At 42.3% G+C, this 20,127-nt stretch overlaps 1 protein-coding gene across 3 annotated transcripts in view; it reads right to left on the bottom strand.

The window, feature by feature from the left end:
• The window catches only part of ARHGAP6 (Rho GTPase activating protein 6), a 460,565-nt gene that overhangs the window by 21,897 nt on the left and 418,541 nt on the right, over positions 1 to 20,127 (bottom strand). For all 3 annotated transcript variants that reach the window (XM_066249698.1, XM_066249699.1, XM_066249700.1), the window contains exon 9: positions 14,880 to 15,059. In XM_066249698.1, coding sequence (XP_066105795.1) covers positions 14,880 to 15,059 — 180 coding nt within the window. The remainder of the gene's footprint in view (positions 1 to 14,879; positions 15,060 to 20,127) is intronic.

The raw sequence follows: 20,127 nt of genomic DNA, 5'->3' as shown, positions 1-20,127 counted from the left end.
CGAGCAGTTCTGGATTATATGATCAGTTTATAAGCAGACAGGTCCTTGAGTTTGAGTCCTACAGGTGCTTGTGTTTGAGTCCCAGTTCCACGTAGTGTCTGTGGGACCTTCGACAACATACATAACCTGTCTACACCTCTGTTTCCTTACCTGTAAAATGGAGGTAACAATAGTAGATACCACAAAGAGGTGATTAAATAACTTATAATATGTTGAGGATTTAGAACAGTACCTGGCAGATAGTAAACAGTACAAAAATGCAGACTACCATATTTGCACATGTCATTTTATCACTCCGTGCCTGTCTTCATTCTGTTCTTGCATCCTGGCCCATTAACAACTAAGTTTCTCGCTTCATAATTGGGCAAGGCATTCACTCGAGTTCTGTAGATAAGCATCCCATGTTTCTCTAAGCCTAATGTACAGTTCATTAGAAGACGGCCCTATGATCCTGAATCAGTCATATGGAAATGTTCTACAAGAAAAGATTGAACTCAGCTCCAGTGGCTTTCTACACTGTAGATACTGGTAGCTCAACCAAATGAAATTCAAACTATTGAAAGAAAATACATTTTTAGTCTAATTCTCTCACACATGGGCCTGGAAATAAGACTTAAGAACTGCAGGGGCAGATCTTCAGAGAATAAGTGGTTGGTGGGAGAATTTACCTCCTGTCTCCTGTAGAACTCAATTCTTCTTGAGATTTGAGAAGCTGGAAACAGTTTTATTAATAACAGGATGATAAAGCAAGACAACGCTTTCCTTCTCTCATAAATCCTCCTACTTTATCCTGAATCTTCATTAACGACGTCGCCAACCCCTCATTCACAAATGCACAATCTGGGTTGCATTCAAGCTTCTCTTTGTCTTTTTCCCTCCCTGCTCAGAGCCAGGAGATCTCCTTGATTTCCTCCTCTCTGTAGTGCCTGTTACTTCTTTCCTCTGTCTTCTGTTCCAACTGCAAGGATCCAAGTTTGAGCCCTCATGAGCTCTCTGTCGTGGTCATCTGTAGGCTATTACCAGCTTCCATTTCCCTCTTCTTATAACAGCTATCCCCCAAGTTTCCTTTGGAGAACCAGCTGCTCTGCAACCCTTAGCTCATGGGTGAGGTGTAACCTAGTCTAAGTCAATGATCATTCCATTCGCAGGCTACCATGGATGCCTGAGCAATTGGCATGTGACTCCATTAGAGACAACAAAAAGCCATGAGCGTTTTTCCCTGAGACCCGAGAGAGAGGATGTAGGGCCTGTAGTCATATGTGGCCCAAGGATTATGTTGAGAATTGAAGAAATAGAAAGAAGTCTCTTGACATTATGTGAGTCTTAGGTAAAACTATGCCTAAAGACATATTTAATTTTTTTTATCCCTTTTTAGAGAGGAGAGAGAGAAAGAGAAAGAAAGAGGAGGGGGGAGGAGCAGGAAGCATCAACTCTCATATGTGCCTTGATTGAACAAGCTCAGGGTTTCGAACTACTGACCTCAGCATTCCAGGTAGATGCTTTAACCACTGTGCCACCACAGGTCAGGCTGAAGATATATTTGATTTTGGATTTTTCAGCTATGTGGCCCCAAAATTCCTTAAGCTAGTTTGAGTTTTTAGTTGAAAAGAAAGATACATCCTTGATGGGCCTCTGGGGTAACAGCTTGCTAGCTTGTATACTATCTACTTCCTTCAACACGTGCATCACATTTCTTCTCTGCATGGTTGTCTGAATGCTCCAATCAAGACTGTCACTTGCTCAAAAACCCTCCCATCCCCACAGCTGGAGCCCTTCAACCTGCGCATTTGTCTCAGTCTGCGTTTCCAATTTTCTCCTTAGCACAGCCATCCTCACACACCCATCCCTTCAGCAGCACTGTGCTCTCACTCTGGCCTTTCCCCACCTCCTTCCTTGAATTCAATACATAAATATTTGGTAAGTGCTTACTGAATGCCAGGCACTGGAGGCTGGGAGTCAGCTACAAACGAAAACAGACAAGAATCTTTGTCTCCTAGAAGCTGACAACAAATACGGGGAGGCTGGCATTCAATAAACTAACAATGAAAACACAGCATGGGTCACATGGAGAAAAACGAAGCAAAGAAGGACCGATGGTGGGTGCTGAGGAGGGGAGTACAATTTAAATAGTGCAGTCAGGTGATGGAGAAACCGACATTTTAGCAGAGAACTGAGGTTGATAAAGGAATTGCAGGGGATCATTCCAAGCAGAAGGAAGAAACAATCAGCAAAATCTTGAGTCAGGAGCAGCAGGAAGACTAATGAGGTTGGAAGAGAGTGAGAGGAAGAGGTAGTGGCAAGAAGTGAGCCAGGTAGCCAAGGGCAGATGTTGTAGAATCTTATGGGTCATGCTTGGGACTTCTGCTCTCAACCTATCGCGACGGCAAGCGGATAAGAAATACTTGGCCCCTGGAGATAGTGAGGACACAGATGATAGCATTAGCTAATATGTGGTGGATAGAGAAAATGGGAGGGAGAAGGGGCAGGAAAAGAGAAAGAAGAAAGAATGACTTCGACGTTTGGGACCTAGGCCCCTCCCTGGAAAAATGGAGTTGCCATTGACTGTGCAGAGAACTGAGGGAGGGAGGGGCTGGGATCCAGGTTTAGGAGCACGGCTCTGATACGATCAGGGTGCAAGGCCTGGGAGACACCCGAAAGAAGGAGAGATCTAGCAGGCCACTGGCAATAACGACCTGGGGTCCAGGGGGGAGGATGGGGCTGGACACAGAAATTTGGGAGATGCACATCGATGACATTTAAAGTTCTGTGACCAAATGCAATGGCCTGGAAATGGGAAGGAGCAGGAAAAGGGGCAGGACTTCTCCATCAAGGCTTTGAGAAGCTATTCTCGTTATTAAATAAATTAAACAAAAAGACTGATCCTTTTTACAGTACATTTTGCAAATAACATGACCCAATAGTATGCACTATTATATCATTTTTTTCCAAACAGTAATACCTAAAGGTGAAAATGAGTAGAGTGCTCATTTTTTAAAAATGAACAAAGCAAAAAATAATAGAGGCCAAAATATGTATCCTGAACTCCTTTTAAAAGAAAATTACATGAACAAATTATAAAAAATATGTGTATTTTCATTCAGTTAAATTGAAAAATGTCTACGCTTAGACATGTAATGAAAAGCTTTTGCTCTAAGCACCAATCCATTCCCACTGAAAGCTCAACCACCAGCACGCATGTCCTTCTGAGCAGTAGCATCGCGATCCTCATCCGTGAGAGGCTATGATGTGTCTAATAATTAATTAACTTGGATACATTATTAGAATAGGTAACAGGAAGTATCATTATTTAAAAAATAATTTTCCATACATTTTGTTAAACTCTTCTGTAAGTCAAAGATTTTACTCATTAAACTAGGCCTGATTCCCAACCAATTATAATTATTGAGGATTTTTTTTTATAGTTTATATGACCTTTACCTGATACCAAATGCAAACAGGAAGGGTCAGTGCTATCAATCAATCTACAGTTTCTTTTTAAAAGACCCAAGATACCATTTTGGCTTGGAGACACTATTTAAAAAGAAATAAAAAGACACAGTTTAAAAATGTGAATCCATGTACTACAGGAAGGGGAGATAATATTTTCCTATGATTATGTAAGACTGACTACAGTATCCATTATTTTAATTAATTAATTTATATCTCGTGTTGTTACAAAATGATTTAAAGCAGTTTCAGAAAGTCTTATGATAACTCTGCATTTTTAAAAATAAAGGAATGGTTCAGAAAATTGGGGCCAGTGGAAAAATGAGGGTGGAGAATTTGAAATGTTACCTGGAGCTGACTTATGTTCATACAACAGTATCCAATGCTATTTTCTCAGTAATGCCTCCAATCCTTGTCCATATTTGCACATTTCATCTTATTTCATAAAAATTTCCAACTAATAACTCAGTTAATTAGATTAGTATTTGTTTTCTATTAATTTTGATACTTAATAGAAAAACAAAAGTCAACAAATTAATTGACAGGAAATAGGAGCTCACAGTAAATAAGAGATATCCAGGCAGAGTCTTCCCACATGCATTCTTTTGCAGGAAGTAGGATCCTATTGAAAAAGTATCTAAGAGTCGATAGCCTGAGGTACAGTTTTGGCTCTGCTTCTAATTAATGTAAACTTGGACACATCAGCTGTCTTCTGTAAGATTTTGCTCCAGCCTTTGAAAATCCAGGGATATCCAATCTGGCCCATTGGCCTTTATGGATGTGTTATGGGGATCAAAGGGGCTAATTGCAAAGAGGTTTAGAGTAAATATTTTATAGAAATAGATGAAATAATTAATAAATTAAACACTTGAAAGAAAATATAAAAGCAGATAATATAGAGATGGCCAACATTTGTTCTGTGACTTTCTTCTTGACTAAGCCATTCATTGTAGCCTTATCCTGTATGCTTGCAGAGAAGCATCAGTTCCTTCTCTTTTGCTTCACACTTCTGATGGGTAACTAAGTTACAGGATTTCCTCTTGACATGTTTCTGCTCCTGACCTCCCCCTGAATATCTAGAATTACAGTTTTTGACCTCTTGGCCCCTCAACTGCAATGGTCTTGAATCCAGACTGTGTAGCTTCTCCTTTCTGGTTTCTTCTCTTCCATCAGATCTCAAGTTTGGGTTGATCAGAACATTGGATGGTAAATTTCCTGAAGGCAGGGATTATCTGACTTGTCCACCTGGAATGGATACAGGTTCCTAAGGTTGTAGTTTTCTGTCAGCTAGCCTCCTTTGCAGCTAGTGCAAGATCGCATGTGCTGATACTGACCAAGGCTTCACAGGTGAATTTTACCAAACATTCAGAGAAGAATCAACACCTATCCTCAAACTATTCCAAAATTTTCAATAGGAGGGAAGACTCCCAAGCTCATTTTACAAGGCCTGCATTATCTTACTTCCAAAACCAGATAAAGGCCCTGGCCAGTTGGCTCAGTGGTAGAGCGTCAGCCTGGCGTGCACATGCAGGAGTCCCGGGTTCGATTCCCGGCCAGGGCACACAGGAGAGGCGCCCATCTGCTTCTCCACCCCTCCTCCTCTCCTTCCTCTCTATCTCTCTCTTCCCCTCCTGCAGCCAAGGATCCATTGGAGCAAAGTTGGCCCGGGCGCTGAGGATGGCTCTGTGGCCTCTGCCTCAGGTGCTAGAATGGCTCTGGTTGCAACAGAGCAATGCCCAGATGGGCAGAGCATCACCCCCTGGTGGGCGTGCCAGGTGGATCCTGGTCAGGTGCATGCGGGAGTCTGTCTGACTGCCTCCCCGTTTCTAACTTCAGAAAAAAAACCCAAAAAACCAAAACCAGATAAAGACTCTACAAGAAAAGAAAATTATAGGCTAATAACCTTGATGAAAATAGATGCTAAAATTCTCAACAAACTGTTAGCAATCTGGATCCAGCAATACATTAACAAAGGTCATACACCATCATCGAGTGGGATTTATTCTGGGGATGCAAGGCTGGTACAACATCAGCAAATCAATAAGCATGATACACCACATAAATAAAATGAAAGGTAAAAGGTCACATGATAATATCAATAGATGCAAAAAAAAGCATTTGATAAAATCCAACACCTATTTATTTTAAAAACTCTTAGCAAAGGGGGAATAGAAGGAACATAATTTACACCATACAAAAGAATAAACTCAAAATGGAGTAAAGAATTAAATGCAAGTGCAAAACCGTAAAAAAATATTAGAAGAAAATATAGGCACTAAAATCTCAGACATTTCTTGTAGCAATTTTTTTTCAGATGTATCACCTCAGGCAAGGGAAACAAAAGAAAAAATAAATGGGACTATATCAAACTAAAAAGTTTTTGTACAACAAAGGAAACCATCAACAAAATGAAAAGACAACTGCTGAATGGGTGAATATAATCACCAATATATCTAATATTTATCCAAAATAAATAAAGAACTTATAAAATTCAACATCAAAACAAACAAACAATCTAATTAAGCAATGGGCAAAGGACCTGAATAGACACTTCTCCAAGCAGGACACACAGGTGGCCAGTAGACATTTGCAAAGATGCTCAACATCACTATTCATCAGTGAGATGCACATTAAAAACACAACGAGATATCACCTCACATCTCTCAGAATGGCACTCATTAATAAATTAACAAAGAAAAAATGTTGACAAGGATGTGAGGAAAAGGAAACCTTCGTGCACTATTGGTGGGAATGCAGACTGGTGCAGCCACTGTGGAAAACAGTATGGTGTTTCTTCAAAAAGTTAAAAATGGAATTGCCTTGCCTGACCTGTGGTGGCGTAGTGGATGGAGCGTCCACCTGGAAATGCTGAGGTCACCGGTTCAAAACCCTGGGCTTGCCTGGTCAAGGCATATATGGGAGTTGATGCTTCCTGCTCCTCCCTCTTTCTCTCTCCCTCTCTCTCTCTCTCTCTCTCTCTCTCCCCCTCTCTCTCTCCTTTCTAAAATGAATAAAAATAAATAAAAAATTTATTTGACCAACAGTCACCCCACTAAATTAAAAAAAAAAAAAATTAAAAAAAAAATGGAATTGCCTTATGACCCAGCAATTCCACTTCTGGGAATTTATTCGAAGAAACCCAAAACACTAATTCGAAAGAATATATGCACCCCTATGCTCATTGTAGCATTACTTACAATAGCCAAGATCTGGAAGCAGCCCAGATGTCCATTGGTAGATGAGTGGATAAAAGCTGTGGTCCATTTACACAGTGGAATAGTATGCAGCCATAAAAAGAATGAAACCTTGCCTTTTGCAACAGCACAGATGGAGCTGGAGAGCTGTGTGCTCAGTGAAATAGGCCAGGCAGAGAAAGACAAGGACCATGTGATCTCACTCACATGTGGGATCTAATGAACAGAATGAACTAAGAAGCAAAACAGAGACAGACTCACACATAGAGAGCAGGCTGACAGCTGTCAGTGGGAGGGGCTAGGTAAAGAGGGCGGAGGGATTGAGCAAAAAAGGACACTGGAGAGAGAGAGAGAGAGAGAGAGAGAGAGAGAGAGAGAGACTCACGGACATAAATAACAGTGTGGTGATTGCTGGGGGCAGGGGGAGTAGAGGAGGGTGGGGAGTGGATAAATGGTGATGGACGGAGACTTGACCTGAGGTATAAACACACAATACGGTGTAAAGAGAGATGTGTTGTAGAACTGGGCACCTGAAACCTGTGTAATTATGTTAACCAGTGTCACCCCAATAAATTCAATTTAAAAAATAGCTATTCATGTAAAAAAATAAAAAAAAATCTCTACTGGGTTTTAGTCAACTATTGAGTAACTTTAGATATTTTCTAAGGGTACCATTTATGGTCGTGTTTATCTGGAGACTCAACGTCTTAGATTTTCACGTGTTCCTTCAAAGCTTACTGCTATTTCAAAAATCAAAAGAACTTTGGACTCTCCTGCTTGAGAGAAAAAAATGTAAACACTGCACATATGAAGGAATAAAACTGTCACAATTAAAATCCACCCTGTCAAATTAAAAATGAAACCTTGACTGACAGCCTAGGAGGGTATAACTGCTATGATGTAGTTTATTCCATAAACCAGAGAGAGAAAAGCATTTCATGTTTTCTGCATTTACTGAGTCACTAGAAAACACTATTAAGGGCCTCTCTGAGAACAATTCCCAGGCCTCTGTCCTTCTGTGCTTGCCGCTGAGAATTCCACGCTAATCTGCCACTTTGTGCTGGACCAAGAAAGATGCTTTGACATTTAAAACCCTAACACTCCTCAGAAACAGTAAATATCACCGGAAGTCATGACGGCATTTTTTTTTTTTTTTTTAGTTAAAAACCTTTTAACTTTTATTTTAAAGTGCAAGAAATCACTTTGGCTGTTTATGGGAGCAAAAGCTGAAACATGGGTGAGCCCAGCCTAGAACCTTTTGTGTGACCCTGTTGCAGAGGATGGCTAAATATTATGCACAGGTGCCTGGGTACATTTGGAGGGTCAGAACTCATTAAATTAAACCATTGTTTTCTCAAGTGCCTGATACACGCCAGGCGATCTATGGCAGCTTTGCACAGTAATGAACAAAATAATCGAAGAGCCAGGGATCATAGAGCTGCACTGGAGGACGACTGAAGGAGGATGAAGAGAAATGAGCAGTCTTCGCTCCATAGCAATTGGTTCAAGGAAGTAAAACAGCTCAGAAGTAATAGGCTTCTGCCCTCCTTCCCCTGCGCCTGCTGCTGACCTTCCGCCACTGTGGGCGGGGACAAGGCAACAAGGCGAGCAGGCTTCAGCAGGAACATGGACTGGCTCCTGCAGCCACGTGCTGGCCTGAACATCAGGCAGGTAGATCGGTGTTCCGAACAGTTCAGAGGGATTAATACCATTAAAAGAATGGTATAATTTCTCCTTTGCTGCCCTTTCAAGCTGACTAAAATATTCTTTCTTCCTTGCAAATGAACTCCATATCTGCGGTGCCATATTGAATGAAGTACCTGTCTTCTATGGTGGGAGCATCATGCTGGAGAAGTCATTCGCTTAGTTGCTGCATCACTTAGGCAAAAGATGTTGGCTTATTTTTCATGAAATGGTGGTGAAATTTAGATAAGCTGATGATGTGCGTAATGGCTAGCCAACCCCCCGCATAGACACAGTGTTATTTAAAAACAGTGCTTACATAAACCAGGAAATGGAAATCCTATTTCATTATCTGGAGATGTTGGTGGGGGGCAGTTTCTCTTTTGATGACCTGGATCACTGCCTGACTCCTTTGACTTGGCAAGCAAACAAGATTGGAAGAAAATGCAATTTGCATTGGGGAATGAAGAGAACACAAAGCAAAGCTTGGCTTCCGAGCTTGGAATCCTCATCTAGGCCTCTGACCTTTGTTCCCAGTAGCTCTTATTTGAAAGTTCCCATGTGTGCTGCGCTTGTCCCCAGCTCAGGCTGATGGAGCAGCGGGGTGGGAACTCGCTGGGGTTCCCACGTCTTCACGGCTCTCCAGACTTTTCATCAGCCCACAGGAGTGGTGCCTTCTTTTGTTTCCCTCTTCTAGAAAAGAAGCCCTAGTAGGAATCCTATGGTATCAACCCTTAGAATGAACTGACAATTTTCTCCGCTCTGCTCTGAAGCTTTTATTAATTTCAAGAGCAGGGATAAGTTTTCTCTGGGCTTCTCAGCATCAGTTACAGAAGCAACAGCTATCCATCCAATTACATTGCTAATGGCTTAGTGAATGTTTTCTGCCTTACAATGATACCCGGGGCTGTGTCTAGATATGCATGCATCAACCTTCTCTTTTGTTTCCAGTGTTCCCAGAGAGTGTCACTTTATGTCACCCAATTTTTTTAAATTGTTGCTACTATCAGAAATGGAGGGTCAGGATAGGAAGGTAAAGAAATCTAAGGAGTATGGGCACTGAACCAAAAACAAATAACAAAATGCATTTTTTCTAGCAATATATTGCTGCAGTATTTATTCAACAAATAATTACTGAGAACCCATTTTCTGCAAAGTACTCTGGATGTCAGTGAACAAAACGAATGGATGGCCCCGTCTTCATGAAGTTTGCATTCTATTAGGTTTCAGTAAGAATAATAAACAAGTAAATTATATGGTGAGTTGAGATAAATGCTATGGAAAAAAGAAAAAGAAGAGCGTGGTAAGGGACTAAGAGGATATCCATGCAGAGCGGGTCATGCTGTTATTCCGAGTGGTCAGGGTGTGCTTTGTGGCAAAGGAAACGATAACAATGCAGAAATTTCATCGCTTCAATGGGACCTTTTCTCCCGTCTTTCCCTTTGATTCAAACCGGCCTCATCCTGCCCGACTCACCTGCGTCCTTCTCACTTGCACGTCCATTCCCTTAAGAAATGAACCCTTGGCACAATGAGGTTCTGATCAGCATCAAATAATCTTAGGAACAAAGCCTCAGGTCATTGACCACAGAGTCAGATGTCAAACTAGAGACGACATCTAAGCCCTCAGTTGTGTCTCAGCTCCAGACCCAGAACTATGATGAAACCAGATAAAGCGATGCCATGGCTGACAACAGGACCAGAGGCACTTATCAGATAACCCCTACCCTGGTGCCGACCTGTCAGTAGAGATCATGACCCTGACCCTGACCCTACCTCCCTTAGTCACCATGATTACTGATCTTCCCGTATATAACCCATGCCCCGGAAGCCATCGGGGAGCCAGGTCTTTGAGCATTAGCTCACCTGAATTCTTATCCAAAGTGTTTTAAAATGTCATTTCTATTTACAAAATAATCCTTTAACCCTTTGAGTAGTCTGAACGTTCATGCATGTCCTCACTCAAAGGGTTAACAAAAAACTCACTACTCAAAGGGATAAAGTAGGTAACTTCATCTCTCTCTTTTTACAACAGGGAAACAGGGACTCAGGAAAGTTAAGCGTGAAGCCAAGATCACATAGCAAATACATACATGGCTAGCAGGAATCTGAATTCTGTAGCTCATTGCAAAGACCATGGTCTTCCCACCATCCTGGGTGTTTCCCAAGATGTGGTTTCCTAAACTGTGGTTATGAAAGAACCAGAATGCCCTGCAGGTGTTCATTACATTCATTGAGAAGTACAGATTCCTGGGCCCCATCCAGTGCTACACAGCCTGATTCTCTGGAGTTCAGCCCAGGAATCTGAGTGTCTGACAAATTTCTTTGTGACTCTGCTGCATGCTCGAGTTGGAGAACCACCACTACAATCTGCTGCCTTGGTCTTTTGACAGAGTTATCCTGGTGGTCGCTGTTCAACAGAGTGCTCAGGATGGCTGTTATCACCACCAGCTCTAGGATTTCCAACACAGTGCCTGAAAAGCAAACAATTGGTGCAAAAGACCTTCCTAGTCCGACTCTTGAAGCATGTGTCAGCCTCTGAATCTAGGCCCTTCTTCTGGATTATGGGACAAAGGCAGGTTCTTTTCTGCCCTTTCTCATAAACTCAGAGACTGGCCACTTGGGAGAGGCATCAGGAAATGAAGGACATTATTAACACTCGGAACAAACTTTGGGCTTCTGCCAAGCCTCTGTGGGTTTTTATATCCCTTCCATCAGTTCTGTGGAATCACTGCCTCCAGGGTATGTTCTGCCTTCAAGGACAAACTCATAGCCACCTTTTCTTTCTTTCTTTATTTTTTTGTATTTTTCTGAAGTGAGAAGCAGGGAGGCAGAGAGACAGAGAGACAGATTCCTGTATGCATCTGACTGGGATCTACCTGGAATGACCACCAGGGGGCGATGCTCTGCCCATCTGGGGTGTTGCTCCATTGCAACTGGAGCCATTCTAGCACCTGAGGCAGAGACCATGGAGCCATCTTCAGTGCCAGGGCCAATGGAGCCTTGGCTGCAGAAGGGGAAGAGAAAGATAGAAAGGAGAGGGGGAAGGGTGGAGAAGCAGATGGATGCTTCTTCTGTGTGCCCTGGCCAGGAATCGAACCTGGGACTTCCACACACTAGGCTGACGCTCTACCACTGAGCCAACTGGCCAGGGCCATAGCCTCCTTTTCTAACTAGTCTACTTTCTAATTCCATGGGAAATGATGGCTCTCTTTCTGAGTTCAGAAACCCAAGAACTTTGAAACTGCACAATTGCAAACTACCTTCAACTGTCACATCTTATCTTGCTTTATTCTTCTTTGTTTGGAACTACTAATTCTGAAAGTTTCTTTAAAAACAAAGCAAAATAAACCAGCTATATACAAGATTGAATTTTGTCCACTGACACGCACAGCTTTGCCACCAGTCACAGGCTTTGGTAAAACCTACAGAATTCTGAAATGCCAAATATGACAAGAGAATCTACAAAGTGATAAGACTAATTTTCTTCTGTGCTTTGTGGAAATAAAAGAGGTGAAGTCAGTGCTAGGGCACAGAACCATGCAGGTTTTAGAACCAGCAGAGATCTTGCTTAATCTTTCACTCTAACTGAGTTCTCTGATACTAAAGAAATAGAAATCTAAGAGAGTGAGGTCACATAGCTAATGTACAGCAAAGACAAGACTATAGCAAATTTTTCTTTTTTTTTCAATGTTATTTTATTTGTTGATTTTTAGAGAGAGGGGGGAGAGAGAGAGAGAGAGAGAGAAGGGGGAGGAGCAGGAAGCATCAACTCCCATATGTGCCTTCACTGGGCAAGCCCAAGGTTTCGAACCGGCGACCTCAGTGTTCCAAATCAACGCTTTATCCCCTGGCGCCACCATAGGTCAGGTTACAGCAAACTTTTCTGCTTCCGAAGACAGTTTTCGTCTTATTGACCCTGGCTTGGGATCTTTGTCCCACCACCCCTGCTACCCCATGTCTTTTTTCTCAATATATAATTCCCATAATCTATCGGAAGGGATCAAGAATGGTTAACTTATTCTGAGAAAGCTATCCTTAATTCCTTCCTGCCCAAACCATTTGATATGTATAAGCAGTGAAGTTTAGTAATATGGAAATCATATGTCACAAAACTACCATTGAGTCACTTATTAATTTAACCAATATTCCTTGTTTCTACCACATACCAAGCGCAGACACAATGCAGTACAGAAAGGAGATAAAAGAGGACCAAACTTCATCTTGTCATGGAGCTTTTATTCTAGTAGGGAAGCACTTGCCAATCAGGAGACACTAGTAAAAGCCTGTATGAGTAGTAGTGAGTGCTGAGGAGAGAAAGCAGGGAAGGGAATGGGAAGTGAGGAAGTATGAACGTGGTCAGAGGTGGGGCTGGAGTTTGGACAAGGTAGCCAGGAAAGGTCTTGCTGAGAAGTAAAGACTACAACCAGGGGGCCACAATGTAAGCTTTATACCGGAGGAAGTCTTGACATCAAGTTCTACAGAGAGTTGCAAACAAAGATCAGATTGGGAAAATGTTGGAAAAGGTGAAAAACTGCTTTTTTTCTGTAGTTTTTAGTAGCCCAGGTGGCAGGAAATGGGAAGCAAAAGAATGACACAATGAAAATGGTGACCACTGAACTTTCAAGGAGGCCAGGAAGAGTACTTTAGTATCTGAGGTGGAGACTAATGTCTGACGGTTTGTGATTTCATGTGAAGAGCTTTTCTTAGAATACAGACTTTAGAGAACAGAATAAAGATTGATGAGAGGCATTATTTTGTTAAAAAATCCAGAAAGCATGAATTAATGCCAAGACTACTTGGCAAAATGATAAGTGACTAAAAACTTGATGAAAATGTTGAAAAGTTCAGTCATTTGATTCATCCAAATATGTAATTAATTATGAGAATTTTGGCTGTAATGTGAAATTTATAGAGTCAATGACAAATTCCACATTTTTTGAGAGCTTACGGTGTACAACACAGGAACAGTGTTTCAGACTCAAAGAGGAGCAAGATACTGCCCTGCCTCAGTGAACTTTTCATTGTGCTAAATCCATTTTCTGTTCCTCATAGGCATCCAGCAGGAATACATTTCCCAGCCTCCTTTGCAGTTAAATATGACTTCTGGCTGACTTCTGGCCAATAGGATTTGAGCGGGCATGATGGATATCCCTTCTCAGTTTGGCCTATAAATCCTAGTGGATGGCAGAATCTCAAGATGCAAGGAGCCGACGTCCCTAAATCACCACTTGAAAGGCTTTCAATCAAACATCTGATTAAACTTTATGTCAACAAGGTATTTATGTCTGTTGCGTGTTGAGATTTGAGCCAGCTCATGTTGCCCAATTAATATAATTATTAATTAACATTTGCTTGGAATTTTATAATTTGCAGGATACTTTCACATATCAAATAATTCTGGAAACCACCCTGGGAAATAGGTTATATTTTTATTTTTCTCAGTTCATAAAATAGAAATCGATGCTTATTGAGTATTGAATTATTTGGCCAGGATCAGATAAGTAAGACACAGAGGGCAGAGATTTTAAATCATTGGCTCTCAAATTGGCAAAAAAAAATAATTGGTATAAGACCAAATATGGAAATAAACCTAATGCAAGGCACCTGAAAAATATAGACAAACTATTGAGGAGATTCAAAAGAGGAAACCAACATACTTGGTTGAAGAGACACAAAAGGCTCCAGTGGACTAGGTAAGATTTATGGTGAGTGTTTGCACAGTGACAATAAAACTGAGAGAAGAAGTGTAGAGAAAATTCCTGTAAATTCTGACAAGCAGTGTGAGTGGTAAACAGAAATAGTAGAGAGCTGGCATTTGTTCTAAAGTTTCAAGGGAAGTTGGAGCAAGCAATGCAGTTTTTTGAAGGAAAACAGGAACTGGTAATTCAATACAAATCAAAAAAATATTTATTGAGTGTCTGCCAGACGAAGGGCCTTCCAAAAGTGTACAGAGGATACAGAGAGGAGATAACAAGGACACAGCCTGTGCTTCCAATGTGTTTATAATCTGTTAGGGACAATAGTCCGAATGACTACAGCGCAATGTGAAGACAAAGACCAATAAGAACGGCAATGGGGCCCAAGGGACAGAGAAATGACACAGGTAAGTGGCATGAGAAGAACACAGGAAAGACAGGTGAAGCTGCATGGAGGAGGTCACGGTCTTGCCTTTGGAGGAGGGGCCAGCTCCAAGGATGGTTATGAATATGTAAATCCATGAGGAACACATACAATGCCAGAGGGAATGGTCTGATCAACACTTTGAGCAAAGATACTGTTATATGAATGATTAAATGACTCCAAAATGTGACCATTGTACAGGGCACAACAAAATGAAATTTATAATTTGAATGTGTGTTTAAACATGGAATCACAAACTTACAGTGATATCATAGGTAATAAATTTCTATTTTTACTGAAACCTCATGGCTTCCAATGAATTCCATGACCAACACTATAGACTCAAAGGTGGTGTATTTGAGTTTCATTGAGCCACCAAGAGGCAATCAATAAGCAGTCTACTAAGATGCCCTGCCAAAGGAGGGCCGCCTACCATGAAGAGGGCTTCATAATTTTCAATCATTTTCTGCACCACAGCAATGATGGCTGTGCTCTCCTCTGCCCGGGCCGAGCTCTGAACTGAGAATTCTTTGTCTGATGACTTCTGCTTGTGCAGCAGGTTGGGGCCAAATATGGTGGCCAAGTTCAGAGATGTCATTTTGTTCCCGGTGATCTATAGAAACAGAGAGTGCAAGAACTGTTGTTATGGAGTACTTTTGCTTCATATCTTTGAGTGAAGCTTATAGCACAGTGGCTATTTCAATACCATATTGAGTAAAATTTTACAACTCTAAGTTGTTCATTGTGAAACTGTTTCTCTATAACATTTCTATCCTGTCTGCTATTCAAAAGCGTTGATGTCCATCCATCCCTTCCTCCCTCCATCTACCGATTCATCCATCAATCCATCATCTCTTTATTAATCCAGTCAGTCAGGGACTTACCATAGGCTATATTATTTTAATTTTTCCCAACAATAATCACAACACTGTCCTTATTTTAAAGGTTCACATTCCAGAAGGAAAAGAAACTTATCAATGCCGAGTAGTGAGTACAAAGCATGAAGCTATCAACTCCAGAGGCCCCAGGGATGCTCCACAGAAGTGGTGATATTTGCACAAAACCTTGAAGGAAGAGTAGTTTGCTAGGCTGAAAAGCAGAGGCTCTGTGACAGAAGGCAGTGTCACAGTGGTGAGATCGTCAGATGCTAACATAAAAACATGTAAACTACCTTAAGGGCCCTCAAGAAGTGCAGTGGGGCAGAGGGTTCTGAAAGAAAGGCAGGCCAGGGTCAGGTAAGAGTCATTGCCACATGTCCCTTGTGCGGCAAAACTGCCCGATTGAGAACCACCGGACTAGGCAACAGTTTTTCGTTTTATTTTCCTTGCTGATATTGAAAACCTAGGAATCCCTGGATAAATAAGTGTGGGGACAGTGGCTGCCTGGTGGTGATCTGCCCAGGCTTTGAGAGGCACCCGAGTGCACAGCACAGAATTCAAGAGTCCCGATTCTCCACCATGAAAAAGCCTCCAGAGTCTAAGCGAGGGTAAGGGGACATTCTTTTTAGAGGGTGAGGCTGTTCCCAGGTTTGTCACCAAGTAAAAGGATTCTACACAGTGAACACAGAATTTTCAAGAAAGTGTTCCTTACGTATGACTGTTCAGTTATCTTTTCGTTTGTTTTATTTCATTGATATAAAACTTGATGAGTTTTCACTTTATTTTTCATTTCTCTTTCTGAAAATTCATGGCTAAGGAGAAAATCAAATAGGTGGCATTCTCCAATTCATTCCTCTAGAGCTCAGGAGTGCTTTCCCTCCTCCTATTAAAGTAATATCACAGTTTTCTCATTTTTAAATGTTAACAAATGGAAGACTTGTGCATGCACGCGCACGTGTGTGTGTGTGTGCGCGCGCGCACGCGCGTGTCTGAGAACCCTCATCCTAGACTGCCGTGGCTGTCTTCTCATTGTCTCCCAGATTTTGTTTTCTCTTAAAAGAATGTTTAGTACAAGGACAATCCAGAACTCTGCTTCCGCTCTCTCCTTCTCCTGTTGCTATACTGGGAACGCAACCCAATCTGTCTGTAGAATTGCACATAGATTCCAGCTGCAGACCACGCTGCTGTGGTTTGTTGACACTGTTTTGTTTGGTTTTATTTTGATTTTACTGTTTTTTTAATTGGAGACTTGTTTATGACAGTTCCCACCCATGCTCCTTATGCCTCAGCATGTCTGCACATGTCTGTGTGACACAGTGTGCACTTGGGGTCCCTTCATCATTGCATTATTAGCCAGCCTATTAGAAGAAAAATTTATCTCCACTAAATAAGCATCCTAGATCATCTCTAACCCTAATATGAATGGCTCGCCTTTATTAAAAGCTTAGTGTGTACAGGCACTGGGCTAGGACCTTTCCACAGGCTGTTGACATTCTCGCTAGGAGCTCATGCAGCAGCTGCTGCTTCTGCCCCTTTCTGTGGACACAGATGTGACACTTGGAGCCTGGAGCCAGGAGGGGGTGTGGCTGGGAGAGGAGCTGGCGGCCTGGCTGCAGGAAGCCGCGCACTCCCCACCCCTGCCCTGTGGTGCCCAGGGCTCACACCTGAGTTGCAGACCCTGTGAGCACGGGGATGGGACACACGCTTTGGAGCAGGCCCCGGCTCCGCTATGGCTCCAGGCCACCCTCATGGTTCCCAGGGCCGCATGCCTCCGCAAAGGCCAGGCGCCCGGGCTCTGCTGTGGTGCTTCTGAACTTCTCCTTCTGCCTCACAGACTCATTGAAAACTCTCTCACCAAGAAAATGGACGTTGACATCACATTTTCCATGCAATGCCAGAGGGTTCTCGGACAACCTGAAAAACCACTGCTCAAGAAGTTTCCATTATGTTCCTACAATATTCTTTCTTGAAGAAATGAAATCTTTCCTACTTTGAGTACTTATTTTTTCCCTAAGGAGCAAAACAAATAGCAAACTAGACAAAATGGACTAAAACAAACAAACACAAGCTAGAAAAACAACACAATTTGCTAAAATACCACTATTTTTCCCAAGAAAAACACTGATCGACTACTCAACAATTTTTCTCAGGCCCTTGTTTTAGACATCTTCAAGATTGCCATTGTTAAGGATGAACTGAATTTTAATCACCCATTTACAAAGGAAATATTATGTTCATTTTATAAAGAAGGACTCTTAGATCTCCCCCCACCAGCTCCGTATCCCTTCCTCTTCCTCTGCTTTACAAAACAAAGTCAGAGAGCATGGCGCTGACCGAGAGCATGGGAGCCTCCAGGCAAGCTTCTGGACTCTCTGCCTCAGTTTCCTTCTACATTCCAACCCATGACAACCACCCAACAAATAGGTAACACATCTAAGACAAAGTAACAAACAGGTAAGACAAAACGCTGAAAGCAGCTTTGTTTCTTGACCATATTTTACAATTTAATTATTGACTCACTCTAGCCTGCTCATCCTGCATTCTCTACCCACTCATGTCAAACCAACTGAGAGAACAATAAACACAGAACCTCTCTCTAGTCTCTAGTTCTTCTCCCTCAACTCGTAACTTCTACCGGAAGGGGTTTATAGCTAACTCCCACCCCTCTGAAGTGCTTGTCTTGTCTGTTTACTCAATCCCTACACACCTTCTGATGTGTCGTTTAAATCTAATCTCCTCCTTACTGGAGAGAGATTAGATTTAAACGACACATGGTCCATGGTCATCACTTCTCTGGACTTATGCAGTGACTCTGCATGGCATCCCTGATTCTAGATGCGCCTCATGTCCGCGCGGCCTCCACCTCTGAGATGCCCCAGTGTCTCACAAACAATACTTAGAAAAGTTCTGAAAAACACTCCCTGGTTTAGAGACATTTTTGGTTGTCGCGACTAGGGTGAGGTTTGGGAAGGAGCTGCTACTTCCATCAAGTGAGTAGAGGCCAGGGATGCTACTAAGTATCCCACAATGCATAGGGGAGCTCCTACTACAAAGAATTATGAGGTCTCTATGGCAGTAACGTGGAAACTCTGAAACCCTGAACTGGATGGACCCTGAACTGGACTAGCAGATCTTTTCTACTTCCTATTCTATACTTCTGTTCTTAGTAAGTTAGATTAGTCTCAGTTTGAGGCACATCCAGGACTTTAATAATTATGTGACCAACACGACATAACCATTTTCCAACACGACAACTTTGTGTGTGTTAGAAGGAGTCTCTTCCTCACAATATTTTACTGCCTTCTGTTGGGGTATTGTCCTAATACTGCAAATTGACAGGGCCTCCAAGGAACGCAGAGCCTCTCCAGAGTCGCAAAATGCACAAGCGCACAGCCTGAACAACCACACGCAGATGCTCCCTGGGAAACACTGGAAGGGTACTTCCCACTCTGACCGTCAGTTTCCCTCTCTGAAACACAGGGCAATCACATCTCCCTCATAAATGAAGAATTAACTGTAATAGACAAACACCCTCGAACATGGCTAGCATATGTTAAGAGACATATAACTGCTAGCTAGTATTTCAGAATGCTAAGTTTCATTTGTACCAATCCAGGAATATATTTTTCTCTTTGGTATAGGCAATGGAGTCTTCATCAACATTTGGACGAAAAGAATGTCTGAAGATGATTCTAAAACAGCAAGAGTGAGTTCAATTGGACGTTTTTCTTTCCTCAATTCCTTCTTAATTACCTGCGACCCAACTTTCCCTCCTTACATAGCACTTAAGAAACATCAGCGAAGCACTGACACACCTAGGAACACAGACAGCACTGCGCCCTCACCCAGTGATTAGGCAGATGATTTCACAGCTCCTGTCACATCTACAGTCGATAAAGAATGACACCCAGATGGGGAATACGACTGCTTAACAATTACGAGAATTACAGTGTTTCTATCAGAGAGCTGTGTCTGCCGAAACAAGGTGTTGGTACTGTATGATGAAACCCAAAGCCAGCAGAGGTACCACTAATTAAAACTACTATGCAGACAAATGGCTAATTCAGGAGAGTGCCATTCTTATACCTAAAGGGAAGACGAGGATCAGAAGCACAGAACTGCCTTTCTGGATTAAAGTGAAAACAATCATATATGACCATGACTTTTGGGAAAGATATTTGCAAACACGGAACTAAATCCACAATGCAGCCGAGTTCTGTGGCGAAGCGTGGAATGCCTTTGGCCCCTTCTTGTTAATGTTTAGAATGGGTGTTAGCATATTGAAGGGTCCCAGATCACCTGGGGAATCCAAGGGTAAGGAAAAGTATGACTGCGTGGCATCAAAAAAAGAAACGGATCTCTTGCTAAGGTGAAGGTTAAATATGCTACTGGTTAAAAGGTCACCTAAAATTGTGGCGAGCACCTCCTCAGTCCCAGGTTCAAACCTAAAAACATCTTGAAGCATATGAGTGTGACCAAAGCAAAGCAGAGCCCAAGAGCTCAGATGGGGGAGGCCTGAGTGGGGTCCAGGTCCAACAAGAACATCCGCATAGGGTCCAGGCGGCTGTGCAGAACCGTCTGCAGCAGCTGACACACTGTGGCATTGAGATGCACGGCAGTGGTCAGCAGGCCGTGGCTCCCAGCTCCTTTCATACCTGGTCTGGGCCGACCTTCCACTGCATTTGGAGGCAGGGTTGAGGAGAGAAAGGACCTCCCAAAAGAAAGATACTAGACTTCTAGATATAGGGCAGATGGGAGCTCTAGGAACAAATTGGAAGAATAAAGAGCTGATATCACACTTCA

This window comes from Saccopteryx bilineata, chromosome X, assembly GCF_036850765.1.
Source record: "Saccopteryx bilineata isolate mSacBil1 chromosome X, mSacBil1_pri_phased_curated, whole genome shotgun sequence".
NCBI lineage: Eukaryota > Metazoa > Chordata > Mammalia > Chiroptera > Emballonuridae > Saccopteryx > Saccopteryx bilineata.
Note: the sequence above shows the minus strand (reverse complement) of the source record. Positions and strands in the feature narration are given on the sequence as shown.